The sequence below is a fragment of the Eschrichtius robustus genome, chromosome 1, assembly GCF_028021215.1.
Source record: "Eschrichtius robustus isolate mEscRob2 chromosome 1, mEscRob2.pri, whole genome shotgun sequence".
Lineage (NCBI taxonomy): Eukaryota > Metazoa > Chordata > Mammalia > Artiodactyla > Eschrichtiidae > Eschrichtius > Eschrichtius robustus.
In genome coordinates, this window is record NC_090824.1 from 158,760,777 (window position 1) to 158,782,131 (window position 21,355).

The following is a 21,355-nucleotide window of genomic DNA, read 5'->3' on the forward strand; positions in this document are numbered from 1 at the left end:
GTGGGCTGCCCGGCTTCTTTTCTCTAAACAAGCTCGCTTCTCTCTAACTGCTGCACACTCCCTTTTTTTTTTGGGTCAGGAAAATATACATAACATAAAATTTACCACATTTAAGTGTACAGTTCAGTGGCATTAAGTACATTCACATTGTTGTGCAGCTATTATATTACCACGGTCCATCTTCAGAACTTTTTCATCTTTGCGAACTGAAACTGTGTACCTGTTAAACAATAACTCTTCATTTCCCCCTTCCCCCAGTCCCTGGCAACCACTATTCTGTTTTTTGGCTCTGTGAATTTGACAACTCTAGGTATCTTATATAAGTGGAATCATACAGTATTTGTCCTTTTTGTGACTGGCTTATTTCACTTAGCATAAGGTCTTCAGGGTTTATCCATGTTGTAGCATGTGTCAGAATTCTCTCCTTATTTTAAGGCTGAATAACATTCCATTGCATGTATATACTACCTTTTGTTTATCCATTCATCTGTTGATGGCCATTTGAGTTGTTTCCCCCTCTTGTCTATTGTGAATATTGCTGCTGTGAACGTTGGTATACAAATATCTGTTTGAGTCCCTGCTTTCAGTTCTTTTGGGTGTGTACCCAGAAGTGGAATTGCTGGATCATGAGGTAGTTCTGTTTAAGTTTTGGAGGAACCCCCTTACTGTTTTATACAGTGACTGCCATTTTACATTCTCAAGAGTTTACATGCACAAAGGTTTCAGTTTCTCTGCATTCTCACCAACACTGGTTATTTTCTGGAGGTGGTTGTTGTTGGCGGTGGTGTGTGTATGTGTGTTTGTGTGTGTTGAATAACAGCCATCCTAAGACGGGTGTGATGTGGTATCTCACTGTGGTTTTGAGTTATTTGCATTTTGTTAATCCACACTCAGTTTTATGCTGTTTATGTTTGTAAGAAGCCAGCTTTCCAAGCTACTTCATCTGTAGATGTGTGTTATCTAACATGCGTGCTGCCTTCAGTGTGTCTTTTCTCTTGGTGTGTTCTGCCTCTACTCTCTTACACATTCTTTTCACCTTTTGCTCAAGAACAGATGAAGCCAGTTCCAACCTTTCTCTCTTTGTTTAACCGTTTGGAAGACATCTTAACACTTAAAACTCAACACAGTCAAATAGAAGGCACCATCGTCATCTCCTCTGGATTGCCTAAGTCTGTTAAATTGTGGATTTTTGGTTCCTCTTTCTCTCTCATTTCTGTAGGTTCTGCCCTTTGTACCAGCTTGCTGACCTGCTGCTGCTTCTGTGCTCCAAAGGCCATGTCCCCAGTCCAGGCACACGCTGTCTCCAGACCAGAGCAGTCTGGGCCCCTCCTGACTGGTCTTGTGTGTCCTGGATGTCCCGTGCTGCTTCTTTCCTCCCCACTGTCCCATTTTATCTGTACATTTCTACAGTTGTTTTCCTAGTATAATACTGATTTTTTTTTCCACTCCCTTGCTTATATAATTGGGGAGAGGGGTCCACCCTGGTAGAGAACAAAGCCATATCTCTCATTCTTCTTTCCTCAGTTTATACTTCTGGACACTCTTGGGCTTTTTGTGCTCCTCAAAGACATCTAAGGAAAAGTCTCTGCTCTGAGTTGTAAAGCTGTGCTCCAGAACCACTGACTGGACACATGCATGTGTGTTTCTGGGAAGGGGTCCATGGCTTCCCTCAGATTCTTAAAGGAGTCTGTGCCACCACAGGCTGTGCACTCCAGCTCTGAAGCGTCCTGACTGTTTGCTCATCCTCTTTGTCACGTGGCTGGAGTGCCCTGCCTTACCATCTCTCTTAAGCACACCTCCTCCCCTGTAGGGCTTACCTCATATACCACCAGCTTTGTTAATAAGCTTTTCCCAAATCTCTGAGCCAGAAATTATCTTTTTTTTATACTAGAGACTCCCTTACCTCTCTGGGTTTCAGGTACTAGTGTACCTATTGTATTTCACAAACTAGTCTGTTTCCCAACCAGTAGTCCCCAGTTTGTGGAGATATTTCATGGGGTCTGATAATCCTTAGACCCGTATGGTTATACGTGTGTCATCCTGGGATGTGGGGGCAGACGTAACCCTTGACATTTTAAATGAACAGAGGTCCCTCATACTTTAAAACTGTGGGAGCTGTTATTGCCAGTTGTCATCAGGATCATGATTCGTCTTTCTTTTGCTCTACCTTGACACTGTTCCTTGCCTAAAGTGGGTACAGTACTCCCCAAAAGCTGACTGGCCAATGTGTGAATGAATCAGCAAGGTAGTTCTAGGAAGACTTGTTATGCTAGATTTCCCCATCCTTTCCTGGTGAGGAAGTCTTTGATTTACCTGAAATTTACTAATTTTCCGTATAGGTTTTACTTTCAGTGTTTGTGAATGAGCCCTAATTCCAAAGAAGGAACCGACTGGAAGGGCATCATTGCCAGATTTCCTGAAGTTCTTTGTGTACTTGTAGACAGTGAGCCTTCTCAGCACATCATTGGTAATTAACTGTTAGCGATTGAAAATGCAGGCTCCTTGAAATAGACAAAGCCCAAACAAACAAAAAACATTTCTTTCAATTACAGCATTTCAATGTTCAGAATATCGGCACCCACAGTTCCACATTTTAGTTGTTGCATTATGATAATACTTTATTTTCTGAATATTTTGGTCTAAATTAAACATTGACTCTGTTTTCCAACAAATCTTCTCCAGAGATGTTAAATGCACTTTGCCAGACTTACCCAATTTCATATTGCTATTAAAAATTGTTTAAACAAAATTTGAATTCTGAGACAAAGTTAAGAATAAGAAGAGACATTTGCAGGGGTGGGGAAAGAGCGCTGGGCTGGAAGTGAGGAAAACTGGGTCCTCACTCTGTCTCTAAGTGCTGTGTTACCTCCTTCGAGTCTCTTATTAAGGGGGGATGTGCCCCCATCCCCCTTTAATGGAGCTAGTAAAGGGAGGCAGAGTGATAATCCTAAAGGTTCTCCCAACTTTTAGTTCTCTGTAAAATCCTTGACGATAAGGAATTCAAAGATGATTCGCTAAGCATCTACCATCTACTCATTGGGAGATCCGTGGAATAAAAGATGGGATTCAGTTCTCAAGAAGCTTACAGTCTTTGGAGCAGATAAAGTTACCAGTACAACATAGTTCACACGCAAAGCTATACCATCCCCAAATCTAGCCGCACTGAGTGTGTGGCCTCTTCTCGGAAATGGTAGTGTGCCTCCTCGTGGGACAGGAAAAAGGTCAAATCTAGGTGACAATACTTTGCAAACTTTAAAGTACCATGAATTTAGAAATATAATGAGATGTTTTACAGTTTTAATTCTGGTATCACCTGTCTTGTTAAAACTGTTCTTTCCAAACTCACCACAAACCTCACAGTTGCCCCATTCAGTAACTTCCTTTCAAAAATTTATCAGTTTTGACTTCTCAGCAGCAGTTGGCACTGTGGACCTACCTTCTCCTTTCAAGCCCTCTGCTTCCTTAACTTCTGTGAAACTCTTATCTCTCTGAATTCTTCTGCTTCTACAAGGGTGTGGCAAACTCTGACCTCCCCCCTCTATGTATTGTGCAATGCCTTGTATGAAGTGAAAGAGAAGAGTTGTTATTCTGGCCCAGTGTCTCTGTATGTCACATTTGTGACCTGGGCAGAAATGTATAAACCATTTCAAGTACGGTTTGTCGTTAGAGTATCCCATTCACTCTAATTCCCATTTCTGTTGGTCACAGCACACCTTGTCCAAGTCAGCACACATTTCAGTGCCTGATGTGTGCAAAACGCTATGGAACGCTTATTTACTTAACATTTCCATGTCTCTCTCACATAAACTATGAGTTCTTTGAGGACTCAGTTCTTTTACTACTTCTGCTTTTAAGGCTTGACACAATGTTTTGATACACAGAAGGTTTTAGTACTTTTTTTTTTTTTTTAAGTCTTTGTTGAATTTGTTACAATATTGCTTCTGTTTTATGTTTTGTTTTTTTTTTTTTTTGGCCACAAGGCATGTGGGATCTTAACTCCTGGACCAGGGATCTAACCCGCATCCCCTGCATTGGAAGGCGAAGTCTTAACCACTGGACCGCCAGGGAAGTCCCTATTTAGTTTTTTTTTTTTCTTTAATAAAAGAAGGAAGGAAACAAATCTGAGGGTGCTTAGCATTGTGTCTTTATAGAATCTTCCTTTCCTAGAAAGTAACCAATAGATTAAAAAATACTTTCCATTTTAAAAGAATGGAAGGTTGGAAGTATATCTCATATACTCATATGAGGTACCATTCATACCTGCTAGTTTGGCTACAACCAAAACACAGACAAGAACAGTAACAAGTATTGGCAAGGGTGTGGAGAAATTAGAACACTCATACGTTGCTAGTGGGAATGTCAAATGGTGCAGCCACTCTGGAAAAGTCTGGCAGTTCCTCAAAATTTTAAACGTAAAGTTATCACATGACACAGCAGTTCTACTCCTAGATGTATACCCAAGAGAAATGAAACACGTCCACCAAAAACTTGTATATGGATATTCATAACAGGATTATTCATAACAGCCAGCAAGTGAAAACAGCCCAAATGTCCATCAGCTGAAGAATAAATAAATAAAATGTGGGCATATCTATACAGTGGAACATTATTTGGCAGTAAGATTAAGTACTAATACATGCTAAGACACAGATGAACCTTGAAAGCCTCTTGCTAAGTGAAAGAAGCCAGTCACCAAAGACCTCATAATGTACAATTCCATTTATATGAAATGTCCAGAGTAGGCAAATCCATAGAGACAGAAAGTAGATTACTGATTGCCTAGAACTGGGTTTGGGGGTGGGTGGGGGTGTGTGACTACTACTCAGAGTTTCTTTTTGGTGCCATGAAAATATTCTAAAATTAGTTAGTGGTGATGGTTACACAGCTCTGTTAAATGGGTGAGTTTTAGAGTATATGAATTATATTTCAGTAAAGGTCTTAAAATGCAAAATTACACACACACATACACACACAAAATGCAATGTGGTATCCTGGATTGGATCCTGGAACAGTAGAGAAGATTATTAGAAAAATGAATGAAATCCAAAGTCTGTAATTTAATTAATAGTCGTGTACCAGTGTTGGTTTCTTAGTATTGACAAATGTACTGCGATTATGTAACATTGAAGAAACTGGTGAGACCCTGTGTATGAGAACTCTGTACTATCCAAGTTTATAAAAATAAAAATTTTAAAGTAACACAGTCATTAAAGAAAATTCAGGAAGCTATGGAAAAATTAAAATGGATATTAGTTGTCTCTTTATGATAATTCAAGAACAACCACTCAGTGAAAAATTGAATCAGATTAGAGTTTTTCACCACATAGGTGTGATCATATCGAGAGATTTTTGGCTGCCACTGTGTTTAAATGTTTTAATACTGTTTAATATAGACTAATTTGTCAAAATGTGATGGGTCTGAGATTTTACCCTGCTTGTAAGGTACCAAGTTAGCCTGACAATTTCATGGCTGCTGGCTGAAGTCACGGAACTCCTGGGTAAGAGACAGATGAATTTATTACTCATCGTTCAAAAAGCACCATGAGCATCAGCTTCTCGTTGGTTCTTCTTGCTTCCCTAGTCTCACGGGGGCAATACGGAGGGGCCCAGGTAGATGCTCTGTCGCAGCTGAGGAACCCCAACCTTAGGAAACCTGAATTTCTACATTGGGCGGTAAGCCTACCTGACCTTTGCTCTGATTCAACACATCGGCCCTTTGCTTCAGAAAGAAACAGTATCTCTATCTTCCAAGGCTGTTTGATACATAGACATTCTTGAAAAGATAGTCTAGAACAAAAGGACAGTCAGTGTCCTTTGCTTACAAGACATGCAGAAAAAGGGGAGACCCATGGGGAATTGCCTCCCATCACTAATATGTTCTCATCATTGTTATTCAGAAATTAGTGTATTTAGTTAGAGGTTTGATTTAATTTTAATTTCTTTCAGTATTTATTATATATTACTTTAAGTAATACTCTTAAATATTTTTATTTTTGTTAAATAATACATTATTTTAAATAAATATTTATGGATTATTTACATTATATGTTATTTTGCAAAATGTATAACTCACTTTCTGTAACATGCAAATGCCTAAAATTACATGAAAAGTGTAAAGTGTTAGTCCCTCAAATATTGAAGGCAAGAACGTTCGGTTTACTTATTGGCTATGGAATGATGTGTGAGAAGGTGATGAAAAACATTCTCAGATAAAGAATTTTAACAAAGTTTCCTAAAATGTTGACTGAAGAGGTGTTGAAGGTCATGGAAGGGGAGAGAGCAATGTCGTGGTAATTCAGAGCGGCTTGGCATTCTTCGCTGTTTAAAGGATCTGCTTTTTTATTTCTGTTACCTACTTAAATTTGTTGCTGTATTCATGGAGCAAAAGTACAGCAATTCTGGACTCTTGCTTTTCCTGTTAACAGAGAAACTTCACTGGAAGTGAACTTTGGCTCATTTCAAATGAGATGCAGTTCACAGTAAGAAAATCCTTCTCTAAATGGAAGATCTTTTTAAAGAAAATTTGCTGCTTCGATTCTTTGAAAGCTGTGGATAGGGTTTGTTAACATTACTGAACTTGAGGTTTCTTCCTTAGGCACATTCAAATTGCATTTTGAAAGGGGATATTTTGCATAATCCCAGGGAACCTGCTGGAGATTCTTTTCCATTCAACATCACTTTCAAATTTTTGGCATCATTTTGTAGCACACCAGGAATTGAAACATTGATGGCCCCTGGTCCCCACCTCCTCTCCTCTCTAATGGTGAAAGAGCTGAAAGGAGCGAATGATTTGTTCTGTTTCATGGTTATTTGCAAGCAGCTTAATTCCTTGCATTTCTTCTTTGCCAAACAGTTGTAATTTGACAGAATGTCCCATAGCCTTCTACCTTATCCCACGTAGCATACTTAGTAAAACTGTTGGTCCCTCTCACCAATATAGTTTAGTATCTTCTCACCAAAGATCAGAAATTTACCAGTAGGTACACATGATATTGTAGAAACCGTTAAGTAAAATCATCTTTGAGCATTATAAATATTCAACTACTTAGTAATTTGTTTAGGTACTCCTACTTATATTGTTTAGAATCCACTGACTGTTTCAGTGTTAATGAAACTAGAGGATTATAATGTTAAGGTGTTTGGGAGTGGTAAAAACTAAAATATAATAATATACTTCTCTTTTGGGGATACATTTTTTCACCTTTGTTGTGATATAATTTATATACAATAAAACTCACCAATTTAAGTTCACAGTTTGATGAGTTTTGACAACTGTTTGAACTGTGTCATCACTGCCACAGTCGTGATAGGAACGTTTCCATCACCCCTGCAGTTCCCTCCCGTCCCCTTGCAGTCAGCCTCTTCCTGCAGTCCCTGTTGATCACTAATACGCTTTCTTGTATTAATTTCGCCTTTTCTAAGGTATTATATAAATGGAACCATACGGTAGGTAGTCTTTTTGTCTGGCTTTTTTCTTTTAATTTAACATAGTGAGCCTGAGATTTGTCCATGTTGTTTGTATCAGTAGTTCATTCCTTCTGTTTCTGAGTCTATTGCATTGAATGCTGTATCACAATTTGTTTGTCCATTTACCCATTGATGACAGTCTGGGCTGTTTTCAGTTTGGGGTTATCATGAATTCAGCTGCTATGAAATTCCAGTAAAAGTCTTTGTGTAAAGGTATATTTTGATTTTTGGGGGAGTAAATACCACAGTGGGATTGATTGCTATGTTGTCTATAAATATATGTTTGACTTTATAAGAAACTGCTAAACTGCTTTCTGAAGTGACTTACTATTTTGCATTCTCCCAGCAATGTTACCAGTGTTTCAGTTGCTCCATCTTTGGCAACACTTGGAATTACCAGTTTTTAATTTTAACCATTTGAATGGCTGTAGACTGTTATTTCCTTGTGGTTTTAATTTTCTTTTCCCTGATGATTATTAACAGTGTTCAGCATCTTCTCCTGTGTTTATTTGCCATTCATACATCTTCTTTGATGAAATGTTTAGTCAAATCTTTTGCCTATTTGAAAAAGCATGTTGTTTGTCTTATGGCATTGTGAGAGGTTTTGTTGTCGTTGTTGTTATGTGTATTTTAATATTCTAATTACCAGTCCTTTAGAAGATAGATGTTTTGTAAATATTTTCTCCCAGTCTGTGGCTTGCCTTTTCATTTTCCTAACAATGCCTTTTGAGGAGCAAGACTTTAAAAGAATTTTGATGTAGTCAAATTTACAAGTTTTTTTTCATGCTTTTTTAATGCATGCTAGGAAATCTTTGCCTAACGCAGTGTCACAAAAAACATTCCCCTGTTTTCTTCTAGAAGTTTTGTTGTTTTAAGTTTAACATTTAGATATATTTTGAGCTCATTTTTATAGACAATATAAAGTTTGAGATTTGAGGGAGATGTATTTGTTTGTTTTCACATGAACACCCAATTTTTGCAACATCATTTGTTAAAAACCTATTCTTTCCTCATTGGAATACCTAGAAATCTTTGTCAAACATGAGTAGCTCATATCTGTGAAGGTCTATTTGTGGATTCTCTCTTGTTCTTTCGATCTGTATGCCTGTCTTTATACCAGTACCAAACTGGCTTTATTAATATAGCCTTTTTTAAAAATAAATTGATTGATTGATTTTTGGCTGCGTTGGGTCTTCGTTGCTGTGCGTGGGCTTTCTCTAGTTGCAGCGAGCAGGGGCTACTCTTTGTTGTGGTACACACGGGCTTCTCCTTGTGGTGGCTCCTCTTTGTTGCAGAACACGGGCTCTAGGCACGCGGGCTTCAGTAGTTGTGGCATGCAGGCTCAGTAGTTGTGGCTCGCAGGCTCTGGAGCGCAGACGCAGTAATGGTGGCGCATGAGCTTAGTGGGATCGTGCCGGACCAGGGCTTGAACCCGTGTCCCCTGCATTGGCAGGCGGATTCTTAACCACCTCACCACCAGGGAAGCCACAATACAGCTTTTCTTTTTTCTTCTTTTTTTTTTGGGGGGGGGGGTATGGATTTTATTTAATCTATTTGTTTTTGGTTTTGTTTTGTTTTTTTTTTTTTGAGTTTAAAATTTTGTAATTTTAGCATTCCAAAAGCTAAAGCTATTAACAATACAAAAACAAATACTTCACTGAACTAAAACCTTCACTATCTCTACATTTTGGGAAATTATCCGAACTTCTAAAAGTACTTTTTTTTTTTTTAATTTTTTTATACAGCAGGCTCTTATCAGTTATCCATTTTATACACATCAGTGTATACGTGTCATTCCCAATCTCCCAATTCATCCCACCACCACCCCCGCCGCTTTCCCCCCTTGGTGTCCATACGTTTGTTCTCTACATCTGTGTCTCAATTTCTGCCCTGCAAACCGGTTCATCTGTACTATTTTTCTGGGTTCCCCATATATGCATTAAGATACGATATTTGTTTTTCTCTTTCTGACTTACTTCCTGTATGACAGTTTCTAGATCCATCCACGTCTCTACAAATGACCCAATTTCGTTCCTTTTTATGGCTGAGTAGTTCCATTGTATATGTGTACCACATCTCCTTTATCCATTCGTCTGTCGATGGGCATTTAGGTTGCTTCCATGACCTGGCTATTGTAAATAGTGCTGCAGTTAACATTGGGGTGCATGTCTCTTTTTGAATTATGGTTTTCTCTGGGTATATGCCCAGTAGTGGGATTGCTGGGTCATATGGTAATTCTATTTTCAGTTTTTTAAGGAACCTCCATACTGTTCTCCATAGTGGCTGTATCCATTTACATTCCCACCAACAGTGCAAGAGGGTTCCCTTTTCTCCACACCCTCTCCAGCATTTGTTGTTTGTAGATTTTCTGATGATGCCCATTCTGACTGGCGTGAGGTGATACCTCATTGTAGTTTTCATTTGCATTTCTCTAATAATTAGTGATGTTGAGCAGCTGTTCATGTGCTTCTTGGCCATCTGTATGTCTTCTTTGGAGAAATATCTATTTAGGTCTTCTGCCCATTTTTGGATTGGGTTGTTTGTTTTTTTAATATTGAGCTGCATGAGCTGTTTATATATTTCGGAGATTAATCCTTTGTCTGTTGATTCGTTTGCAGATATTTTCTGCCATTTCTGAGGGTTGTCTTTTCGTTTTGTTTGTAGTTTCCTTTGCTTTGCAAAAGCTTTTAAGTTTCATTAGGTCGCATTTGTTTATTTTTGTTTTTATTTCCATTACTCTAGGAGGTGGATCAAAAAAGATCTTGCTGTGATTTATGTCAAAGAGTGTTCTTCCTATGTTTTCCTCTAAGAGTTTTATAGTGTCTGGTCTTACATTTACGTTTCTAATCCATTTTGAGTTTATTTTTGTGTATGGTATTAGGGAGTGTTCTAATTTCATTCTTCTACATATAGCTGTCCAGTATTCCCAGCACCAGTTATTGAAGAGACCTGTCTTTTCTCCATTGTATATCCTTGCCTCCTTTGTCATAGATTAGTTGACCATAGGTGTGTGGGTGTATCTCTGTGATTTCTATCCGGTTCCATTGATCTATATTTCTGCTTTTGTGCCAGTACCATATTGTCTTGATGACTGTAGCTTTGTAGTATAGTCTGAAGTCAGGGAGTCTGATTCCTCCAGCTCTGTTTTTTTCCCTCAAGACTGCTTTGGCTATTCAGGGTCTTTTGTGTCTCCATACAAGTTTCAAGATTTTTTGTTCTAGTTCCGTAAAAAATGCCATTGGTGATTTGATAGGGATTGTGTTGAATCTGTAGGTTGCTTTGGGTAGTAGAGTCATTTTCACAATGTTGATTCTTCCAATCCAAGAACATGGTATATCTCTCCATCTGTTTATATCATCTTTAATTTCTTTCATCAGTGTCTTACAGTTTTCTACATATAAGAGTCTTTTGTCTCCCTACGTAGGTTTATTCCCAGGTATTTTATTCTTTTTGTTGCAGTGGTAAATGGGAGTGTTTCCTTAATTTCTCTTTCAGATTGTTCATCATTAGTTTATAGGAATGCAAGAGATTTCTGTGCATTAATTTTGTATCCTGCAACTTTACCAAATTCACTGATTAGCTCTAGTAGTTTTCTGGTGGCATCTTTAGGATTCTCTATCTTTAGTATCACGTCATCTGCAAACAGTGACAGTTTTACTTCTTCATTTCCAATTTGTATTCCTTTTATTTCTTTTTCTTCTCTGATTGCCGTGGCTAGGACTTCCAAAACTATGGTGAATAATAGTGGTGAGAGTGGACATCCTTGTCCTGTTCCTGATCTTAGAGGAAATGCTTTCAGTTTTTCACCATTGAGAATGAGGTTTGTTTTGGGTTTGTCGTGTATGGCCTTTATTATGTTGAGGTAAGTTCCCTCTTTGCCCACTTTCTGGAGAGTTTTTATCATAAATCAGTGTTGAATTTTGTCAAAAGCTTTTTCTGCAGCTATTGAGATGATCATATGGTTTTTATTCTTCAATTTGTTAATATGGTGTATCACGTTGATTGATTTGCATATATTGACGAATCCTTGCATCCCTGGGATAAATCCCACTTGATCATGGTGTATGATCCTTTTAATGTGTTGTTGGATTCTGTTTGCTAGTATTTTGTTGAGGATTTTTGCATCTATATTCATCAGTGATATTGGTCTGTAATTTTCTTTCTTTTAGTATCTTTGTCTGCTTTTGGTATCAGGGTGATGGTGGCCTCATAGAATGAGTTTGGGAGTGTTCCTTCCTCTGCACTTTTTTGGAAGAGTTTGAGAGGGATGGGTGTTAGCTCTTCTCTGAATGTTTGATAGAATTCACCTGTGAAGCCATCTGGTCCTGGACTTCTGTTTGTTGGAGGATTTTTAATCACAGTTTCAATTTCATTATGTGTGATTGGTCTGTTCATATTTTCTATTTCTTCCTGGTTCAGTCTTGGAAGGTTATACCTTTCTAAGAATTTGTCCATTTCTTCCAGGTTGTCCATTTTATTGGCATAGAGTTGCTTGTAGTAGTCTCTCATGATCCTTTGTATTTCTGCGGTGTCTGTTGTAACTTCTCCTTTTTCATTTCTAATTTTATTGATTTGAGTCCTCTCCCTCTTTTTCTTGATGAGTCTGGCTAATGGTTTATCAATTTTGTTTATCTTCTCAAAGAACCAGCTTTTAGTTTTATTGATCTTTGCTATTGTTTTCTTGGTTTCTATTTCATTTATTTCTGCTCTGATCTTTATGATTTCTTTCCTTCTGCTAACTTTGGGTTTTGTTTGTTCTTCTTTCTCTAGTTCCTGTAGGTGTAAGGTTAGATTGTTTATTTGAGATTTTTCTTGTTTCTTGAGGTAGGCTTGTATAGCTATAAACTTCCCTCTTAGAACTGCTTTTGCTGCATCCCGTAGGTTTTGGACCGTCATGTTTTTGTTGTCATTTGTCTCTAGGTATTTTTTTATTTCCTCTTTGATTTCTTCAGTGATCTCTTGGTTATTTAGTAACGTATTGTTTAGCCTCCGTGTGTTTGTGATTTTTACGTTTTTTTCCCTGTAATTCATTTCTAATCTCATAGTGTTGTGTTCAGAAAAGATGCTTGATATGATTTCAATTTTCTTAAATTTACTGAGGCTTGATTTGTGACCCAAGATGTGACCTATCCTGGAGAATGTTCCATGCGCACTTGAGAAGAAAGTGTAATCTGCTGTTTTTGGGTGGAATGTCCTATAAATGTCAATTAGATCTGTCTGGTCTGTTGTGTCTTAATTAAAGCTTGTGTTTCCTTATTAATTTTCTGTTTGGATGATCTGTCCATTGGTGTAAGTGAGGTGTTGAAGTCCCCCACTGTTATTGTGTTACTGTCGATTTCCTCTTTTATAGCAGTTTGCAGTTGCCTTATGTATTGAGATGCTCCTATGTTGGGTGCATATATATTTATAATTGTTATATCTTCTTCTTGGATTGATCCCTTGATCATTATGTAGTGTCCTTCCTTGTCTCTTGTAACATTCTTTATTTTAAAGTCTATTTTATCTGATATGAGTATAACTACTCCAGCTTTCTTTTGATTTCCATTTGCATGGAATATCTTTTTCCTTCCCCCCACTTTCAGTCTGAATGTGTCACTAGGTCTGAAGTGGGTCTCTTGTAGACAGCATATATATGAGTCTTGTTTTTGTATCCATTCAGCAAGCCTGTGCCTTTTGGTTGGAGCATTTAAATCCATTCACGTTTAAGGTAATTACAGATATGTGTGTTCCTATTACCATTTTCTTAATTGTTATGGGTTTGTTTTTGTAGGTCCTTTTCTTCTCTTGTGTTTTCCACTTAGAGAAGTTCCTTTAGCATTTGTTGTTTCGTGGTGCTGGTTTGGTGGTGCTGAATTCTCTTAGCTTTTGCTTGTCTGTAAAGCTTTTGATTTCTCCGTCAAATCTGAATGAGACCCTTGCCAGGCAGAGTAATCTTGGTTGTAGGTTCTTCCGTTTCATCCCTTTAAATATATCATGCCACTCACTCCCTTCTGGCTTGTAGAGTTTCTGCTGAGAAGTCAGCTGTTAACCTTATGGGAGTTTCCTTGTATGTTATTTGTCGTTTTTCCCTTGTTTGCTTTCAGGAATTTTTGTTTGTCTTTAACTTTTGCCAGTTTGATTACTATGTGTCTCAGTGTGTTTCTCCTTGGAAGTTTATCCTGCCTGCGACTCTCTGCGCTTCCTGGACATGGGTGGCTCTTTCCTTTCCCATGTTAGGGAAGTGTTCGACTATAATCTCTTCAGATATTTTCTCGGGTCCTTTCTCTCTCTCTTCTCCTTCTGCGACTCCTATAATGCAAATGTTGTTGTGTTTAATGTTGTCACAGAAGTCTCTTAGGCTGTCTTCTTTTTTTTCATTCTTTTTTCTTTATTCTGTTCCGTGGCAGTGCATTCCAGCGTCCTGTTTTCCAGGTCACTTATCCGTTCTTCTGCCTCAGTTATTCTGCTATTGATTCCTTCTAGTGTATTTTTCATTTCGGTTATTGTATTGTTCATCTCTGTTTGTTTGTTCTTTAATTCTTCTAGGTGTTTGTTCTTTAATTCTTCTAGGTCTTTGATAAACATTTCTTGTATCTTCTTGATCTTTGCCTCCATTCTTTTTCCGAGGTCCTGATCATCTTCACTATCATTGTTCTGAATTCTTTTTCTGGAAGGTTGCCTATCTCCACTTCATTTAGTTGTTTTTCTGGGGTTTTATCTTGGTCCTTCATGTGATTCATAGCCCTCTGCCCTTTCATCTTGTCTGTTCTTCTGTGATTGTGGTTTTTGTTCCACAGGCTGCAGGGTTGTAGTTCTTCTTGCTTCTGCTGGTGGATGAGGCTATCTATGAGGGTTGTGCAAGTTTCCTGATAGGAGCGACTGGTGGTGAGTAGTGCTGGGTGTTGCTCTGTTGGGAGGAGCTCAGTAAAACTTCAGTCTGCTTGTCTGCTGATGGATGAGACTATCTGTGAGGCTTGTGCAAGTGTCCTGATAGGAGGGACTGGTTGTGGGTAGCACTGGGTGTTACTCTGTTGGGCAGAGCTCAGTAAAACTTCAGTCTGCCTGTCGGCTGATGGGTGGAGCTGGATTCCCTCCCTGTTGGTTGTTTGGCCTGAGGCAACCCAACACTGGAGCCTACCCAGGCTCTTTAGTGGGGCTAATGGCGGACTCTGGGAGGGCTCACGCCAAGGAGTACTTCCCAGAACTTCTGCTACCAGTGTCCTTGTCCTCACGGTGAGCCACAGCCGCCGCCCGCCTCTGCAGGAGACCCTCCAACACTAGCAGATAAGTCTGGTTCAGTCTCCTATGGGATCACTGCCCCTTCCCCTGGGTCCTGATGCACACACCACTTTGTGTGTGCCCTCCATGAGTGGAGTCTCTGATTCCCCCAGTCCTGTCCAAGTCCTGCAGTCAAGTCCCGCTACCCTTCAAAGTCTGATTCTCTAGGAATTCCTCCTCCCATTGCCGGACCCCCAGGTTGGGAAGCCTGACGTGGGGCTCAGAACCTTTACTCCAGTGGGTGGAATTCTGTGGTATCAGTGTTCTCCAGTTTGTGAGTCACCCGGCAGTTATGGGATTTGATTTTATTGATTGCGCCCCACCTACCGTCTCATTGTGGCTTCTCCTTTGTCTTTGGATGTGGGGTATGTTTTTTGGTGAGTTCCAGTGTCTTCCTGACGATGATTGTTCAGCAGTTAGTTGTGATTCCAGTGCTCTCGCAAGAGGGAATGAGTGCACGTCCTTTTACTCCGCCATCCTGAACCAGTCTCCCAAAAAAGCTTTTATAGTAAGTCTTGAGATCAAGTAGTGATGAATTGGGGAGAATTAACAATTTAACAGAATTGAGTTTTCTGATCTATGAACATGGTGTCTCTATTTAAGCCTGCTTTAATTTTTCTTAGTAGTGTTTTGCAGTGTTTAGAGTACAAGTCTTGCTCATATTTTATTAAATTTATGCCTAATTATTTTATATTTCTTGATGCTATTGTAAATTATATTACTTTTGTTTTTAACTTCAATTTTTAATTGTTCACTCCTAATATATAGGACTAGTATTGATTTTTTTTTTTTTTTGTACATTGACTTTATGACCTTCAGCTTTGCTAAACTCATTTATTCTATTAGCATTTTTGTAGATTCCTTAAGATTTTCTCCATAGATAATCATGCCATCTATGAATAAAGTAGTAAAATTACTTCTTTTCTACACCTATGCATTTTATGTCTTTTTCTGCTTTACTGCATTGGCTAGAACCTCCTGTACATATTGAATAACAGTGCTGAGAGTGGACATTCTTGCCTTGTTTTTGATCTCAGAGTGAAGTATCAGGATTTTTTAAATAGATGCACTTTATCAGGTTGAGGAATTTCCTTTCTGTTTTCAGTGTTCTATGAGTTTTAGATGTTGAATTTTGCCAAATTCTTTTCTGCATCTCTTGATAATCGTTAGTTTGTGGGAGGTTTTGGTCTGTTAATAAATTGATTTTCAAATGTTAAACCAACCTTGCTTTACTGGGATGAATTTGGTCACGATGTTTATCTTTTTTCTATATTGCTGGATTCATTTTCCTAACTTTTGTTCAGGATTTTTTCGTCTATGTTCCTGAGGATATTGATTTATAATTTTCTTATGTCTTTGTCTAGTTTTGGTGTCAGGGTGATGCTGGGCTTATAAAATGAGCTGTATATTGTTCCCTCCTCTTTTGTTTTCCTTAGGAGTTGGTGTAGAATTGCTATTATTTCTTCCTTAAATGTCTGGTGCCATTCACCTCTGAAGTCATCTGGGCCTGGAGTTTTCCTTACAGGAAGGTTTTAAACTATGTATTCAACGTCTTTGATAGAATACGGGTGTTCAGATTATCTGTATGTTCTTGAAAGACTTTTGGTAGTTTGTGTCTTTCATGAAATGCTTCCATTTCATCTAACTTGTTGTATTTCTTGTTCATAATATTGATATTTCCTTATTATCCTTTCAGTGTCTGTAGGATCTGTAGTGATGTCCCCCTTTAAATTCTTGTTACTGGTAATTTTTAACTTAGAATTCTTTTCTTGGTCAATCTAGTTAAAGTTTTACTGATATCAGTAAACTGATCTTCTAAGGATCCAGCTTTTGATCTTATTGATTTTATTTTTCTATTTTCTCTTTCACTGATTTCTGCTCTTTGTTTTACTTATCATGTTTGCTTTGTGTTAATTTTGTTCTCTTTCTGAGTTCTTAAGGTGGAAGCCTAGATCACTGATTTGAGACATTTCTTTTCTAGTACAGGGATTTAATATTATAAATTTTGCTCTATGCATTATTTTGGCTGTATGTCACAAATTTTCATATGTGGTATTTCTATTTTTATTCAGCTTGAAATATTTGCTGAGATTTAATGTTTCCTTAAGATTTCTTTTTAGAAGTTTTTTAAAAAGTTTTTTTAAATATTGGGTTTTTCCAGACATCTTTTTGATTTTGGTTTCTAATTTGATATTGTTGTGGTCAAAGAGCATGTTTAATATGATTTTAATCCTCAAATTTGAGACTTGTGTTATACGACAGAATATATTCTATCTTGGTGAACATACCATGTGCATTTGAAAAGAATGTGTATTCTGTTGTTGGGTAAAAGGCTCAGTTATGTTGATTAAATCAAATTGGTTGATGATGTTTTCCAAGTTCTTTATGTATATTCTTGCTGATTTTGTGTCTACCTGTTTTATCAATTACTGAGAGAAGGCTGTTGAACTCTCTAGTGGTAGTTTTAAAAATTACATTATTTTTAATCTAATGAAAGTAGAAAGTTATAATGTTAAGATGGTTTGGAGTTGTAAAGGCTAAATTAAAAAAAAATGTTTTAGGGCGGGTGTATGTGCTTCTTAATATGCTTTAGAATCACAGAGGTTTGTATTCCATTCCCAGTCCTGCCATTTATTACCTTAGCAACTCCTCCAAGCCAAGCTATTCTTTGGATAGAGATATTACAGACTTCTTGGAGCTAGTGTGGGGATTAAATGCAATAATATATGTAGAATTCTTAACCTGATGCCCAACATACAGTAATTCTTGAATAAATAGGAATTATTTTTGCATTTTCTAAGTTGCAACCTAGGATGTGAAATGCATATTTCAATATTTGATCCTTTTCACCTGTTAACTTATTTTTCTTTTTTATTTCACCATTGGCCTGCACCATGATCTTCCTCTTTGTATATCTTTTTTCCTCTTGCTTTTATATGCCTAACTTTTACTGACAGTTTCTTTAGAGTCTTAACTGAATATAGATTGCCTTGTTGTGTTGTGAAAAAGGTTTTTTCTTGACATAATTTTACCCACTTTGCAGTAAAATATTAAAGAAAAAGATAGGAGTGTTGGTGTGGTAGATATACTTGAAACAGCTAGTATAAACATCCCACACTACTTCACTGTCTGAAACTCAATCTCTTTTTCTTTTTCTTCAGATAAACCGAGAAAGCTGGTGTACCATTGAGCCATGCCCAGATGCAGCATCTCTTTCGGCTCCCACGCAGAGCCCAGGTACGCAGGGATTCTCCAACTTTCAGTTTGCTTGAATGACTGCATCCAAAATGTCCATTTTCTAGAGCCACAGTCCCACTCTAATAACGGATTGTTTGATTTCAAGGTCTGTCCTTCATGAGCATTATGGGATAAATCAGAAGAAGGGGTGTACGTGATTTGGGTTTGTAGGCGTTTTGTCTCAGAGTTGAAAGTGAACATGTAATTACCTAAATTTCACTTCAGTATTAAGTTTTCACATGTGGCTTTATGATTTATTAATTCATCTGTGAAGGCGTATGTGCTGTGCATGTATGTACATGTGATAAAGATTTCTTAATATGATAAAACTATAAATATGTATTATTAAGGACTAATCCTGGGGCTCTCGATTTTGGCTATGCATTGAAATTATCTAGTGAGCTTTAAAAATGTAGTGATCGCTGGGTCCTGCCCCTAGGGATTCTGATTTAATTGGGCTAGGGTGTGGTCTGGGCATCAGAATCTTTAAAAGCTCTGTTGGTTCCTCTGCTTTGTAGTCAAGATTGAGAGCCATAATCTTTGGAAGTATTGTCAGCAGTTGAGTGTTTCCTTAAGCACCCATGAGGTATTAGTAACATTGGATGAGGGTAAAATGCTCTTAAGACCTTGCTGGTTAATGACACAGCACATGATCTGTGGTTAGTTAGGAATCCCAACTTTTTATCCAAGTTTAGCCACTAATTCACTGTGACGTAAGGTACCTTCCCTAATGTCTGTGTGCTCTATTGTCTTCCATCCCTAAAGCCTTACTGGCCTTTCTTAAGGGAAGAGTCCGAATGACCTGGTGAGTAACTGAAGTCTCTGTGACTGTTCTTGCAGCTGGTAATTTGCATTTTGGGCTCTTGAGTCGACTTTACCCAACAAAACCTCTGTTAACCTTCCCGATTTTCACTGACCTGCTTTAAAAATTACCGAGTTTTCATTTACTGGTCCTTTTAGAGACAGTTTAGCTGTGGATGTCCTGCAGTAGTATTAAATTTAAAGACAAATGGTTCAAATTCTCTATCTCCAGAGAAGTTTCCTACTGATTCTCAATCCTCTGACTTTGCGCCAAAGGAAGTGTCAGAACAATTATGAAAAGTTTTTTTCTATTTTTCTCTCACGTGGAGAAAGAGGTTAAAGGATATTATTATGCTGTAGTTGTGTTTCGGGTCTCCGAATATTGTAAGACTGACCTTGTTCACAGATTTAACTTACCTTTTCCCCATCTCTCCCCCTAGAATCTTCTACTTAAAGGTATAGTACTTACTATGTTTTGGTTCTTTAAGCTGTTTGGGGCCTTTTCTAAAAGTGTAATTACTCTCAACCACTCAAGCAGTGAAACTGTCTGCTATGTAGAGGTTGCCTCATAATTTGAATATTCACAGGAAGTTTCTTCACATGCTGCAGTTTATTTTACTCGTTTAAGGAAATGAATTTTGAAGCCCTGAGCATTTTCCCCAGGGCATAATCTTGAATTTTGTTGACCTTTTCCATACCCCAGCCCCCAAAAGACTTTGATCTTTTTAGAGTGATTCTTTTTAAACTTCAGTTTATCAAAACCCAAGATCTGGATTATGCTTCTGAACTTCAGACCTGAGATTTTTATTTTAGGCATAGTTTTTTTGTGAATTCTAGGTACTTTCAGTCATGTAGGTTTCTTTCTTTTACTTTTAAACACAGCTCAAGAGAGCAATAGTATTAGACTAAATAAGATAGTAACATTTAAAATCACTTTGTATACTCTTCAATCCAGGATAAATGCAAACCTATTTAAATAGAAATAAATACAGATGCATTATGATTAACATGGTTCAGCAAAGCCCAGTGAGTGGGCTGCTGGTAAGTTTTCCTACCCTTCCCCAACTATAATTTGTTTACATATGTATAATTGAAACCTAAAAGACTAGATAGCACTTTAAAAGTGCACATTTTGTTAGCTTTTAAAAAGCTAGTGGCTCAGGACACAAAAATTATGGACAGATTTATATATGGGTCATAAAATGGGGCTGGCCCACCTCAAGGTGTAATGTCCTTACTGGATACTTGTCAAATCACACGTTACAGGTTAATGAAGCCTTAACTCCATTAGGCATGTTTATCGCATGCCTGCTGTGTCCTCAGGGGCGGAGTTCTGGTTACTATATGTATAAATTATTTCTAACCATCCCTACAACTATTTTAGGGAGGTACAAATCATCCCATTTCATTGGTATGGAAATGGAGACGTAGAGGGTCAAATTCCTTCTTGCCTGGGATCTTTTTGCTCTAAGTATTCAGATCCAGATTTGAGCCACATCAGCCTCACTCTGAAACCAGTGATCACTCGTTCCTGTTTATACCTTTGTTTGCTGCTCCTCTTTATTCCTTAGGAAGGGAGCATGTAAGAAGAAAGGAAAGATTTCATCCATTTTGAAAACTTGTCAACACATGTGAAATGGGGTATAGATTAGCTCTGCCTTAGGGTCCCCCCCCCACTTCCATTTGTGGGGTTTCATAGTGTCTTAAGGTCCTTTTCTCTCCCTTGTTCCTTGTTTTCATAGTCTTCCCTCTGCCCCAGCTCACCAACCAACATTGTATCACAGCAGCAGATTCTCATCCCAGACTTGGTTTGTGGTCCCTTGTAGTGCTGGCTTGGATTTATTTTCTGGGTGAGGTACTCCTGCCAGGGCTGAGTCTGGATCTTCCCCGTGGATTTTCCATTAGAATGTCTTGAGCTGCTCTGTTTCCCAGGTCTGGAATTGGGACGTGGTCTGTTTGACTGCCAGCTGGACAGCTAGCACCTTAGCATAGTTGCTGCGGCAGCCCTTTCTTTCCTTGGCCAGTCCCCCTATTTTCCCCTCAGCCATGGAGTGGAGTTTTTGATTTTTCCAAGTGGGGAAAAGGTGTGGGGGGAACAAGTAGAAAAATCACAGCCACCAGCTCCACCTAAGTTAGTACATACTCTGGGATGTGGGAAAAAAGGGACCAGAACTCCAGAATCCCCATGATTTCCAGTCTTTGAAAGGCCTTTGAAAGGCAAGGCTATTCCCATTGACTAACACGCTCAGAGATAGTTTGGACCAAGACTGAAATGGACCAAGGTAATTTTTTCTTTAACTGAAACATTTTCAGATTAATCTGTGGGCCGTGCCTCTATTCCTATGGCATCCTTTCTGTACTTCTGTGTTGAAATTACCTGTTAATATATTCATTTCTACTACAAAATTGTAAACTACTCCCCCCCACCACATACACACAAACATTAGACATCTCTTTTTATTTGGGTAATTCCCAGTACCTAGTCAAATGCCTAACTAATAGAAAAGGTAATTTTATTGACAAGTGATTCATGACCTGTATCAGTGCAGTGCCTCTTTGACCCTTCCTCTAAGATTCCTGGCTAATGCAGGGC

The 21,355-nt window shown here is 38.2% G+C and overlaps 1 protein-coding gene across 11 annotated transcripts in view; it reads left to right on the forward strand.

Annotated features, from left to right (window-relative positions):
• Positions 1-21,355, forward strand: part of AKAP13 (A-kinase anchoring protein 13) — a 342,139-nt gene that overhangs the window by 228,649 nt on the left and 92,135 nt on the right. For all 11 annotated transcript variants that reach the window (XM_068557294.1, XM_068557256.1, XM_068557275.1 and 8 more), the window contains one exon: positions 17,886-17,961. In XM_068557294.1, coding sequence (XP_068413395.1) covers positions 17,886-17,961 — 76 coding nt within the window. The remainder of the gene's footprint in view (positions 1-17,885; positions 17,962-21,355) is intronic.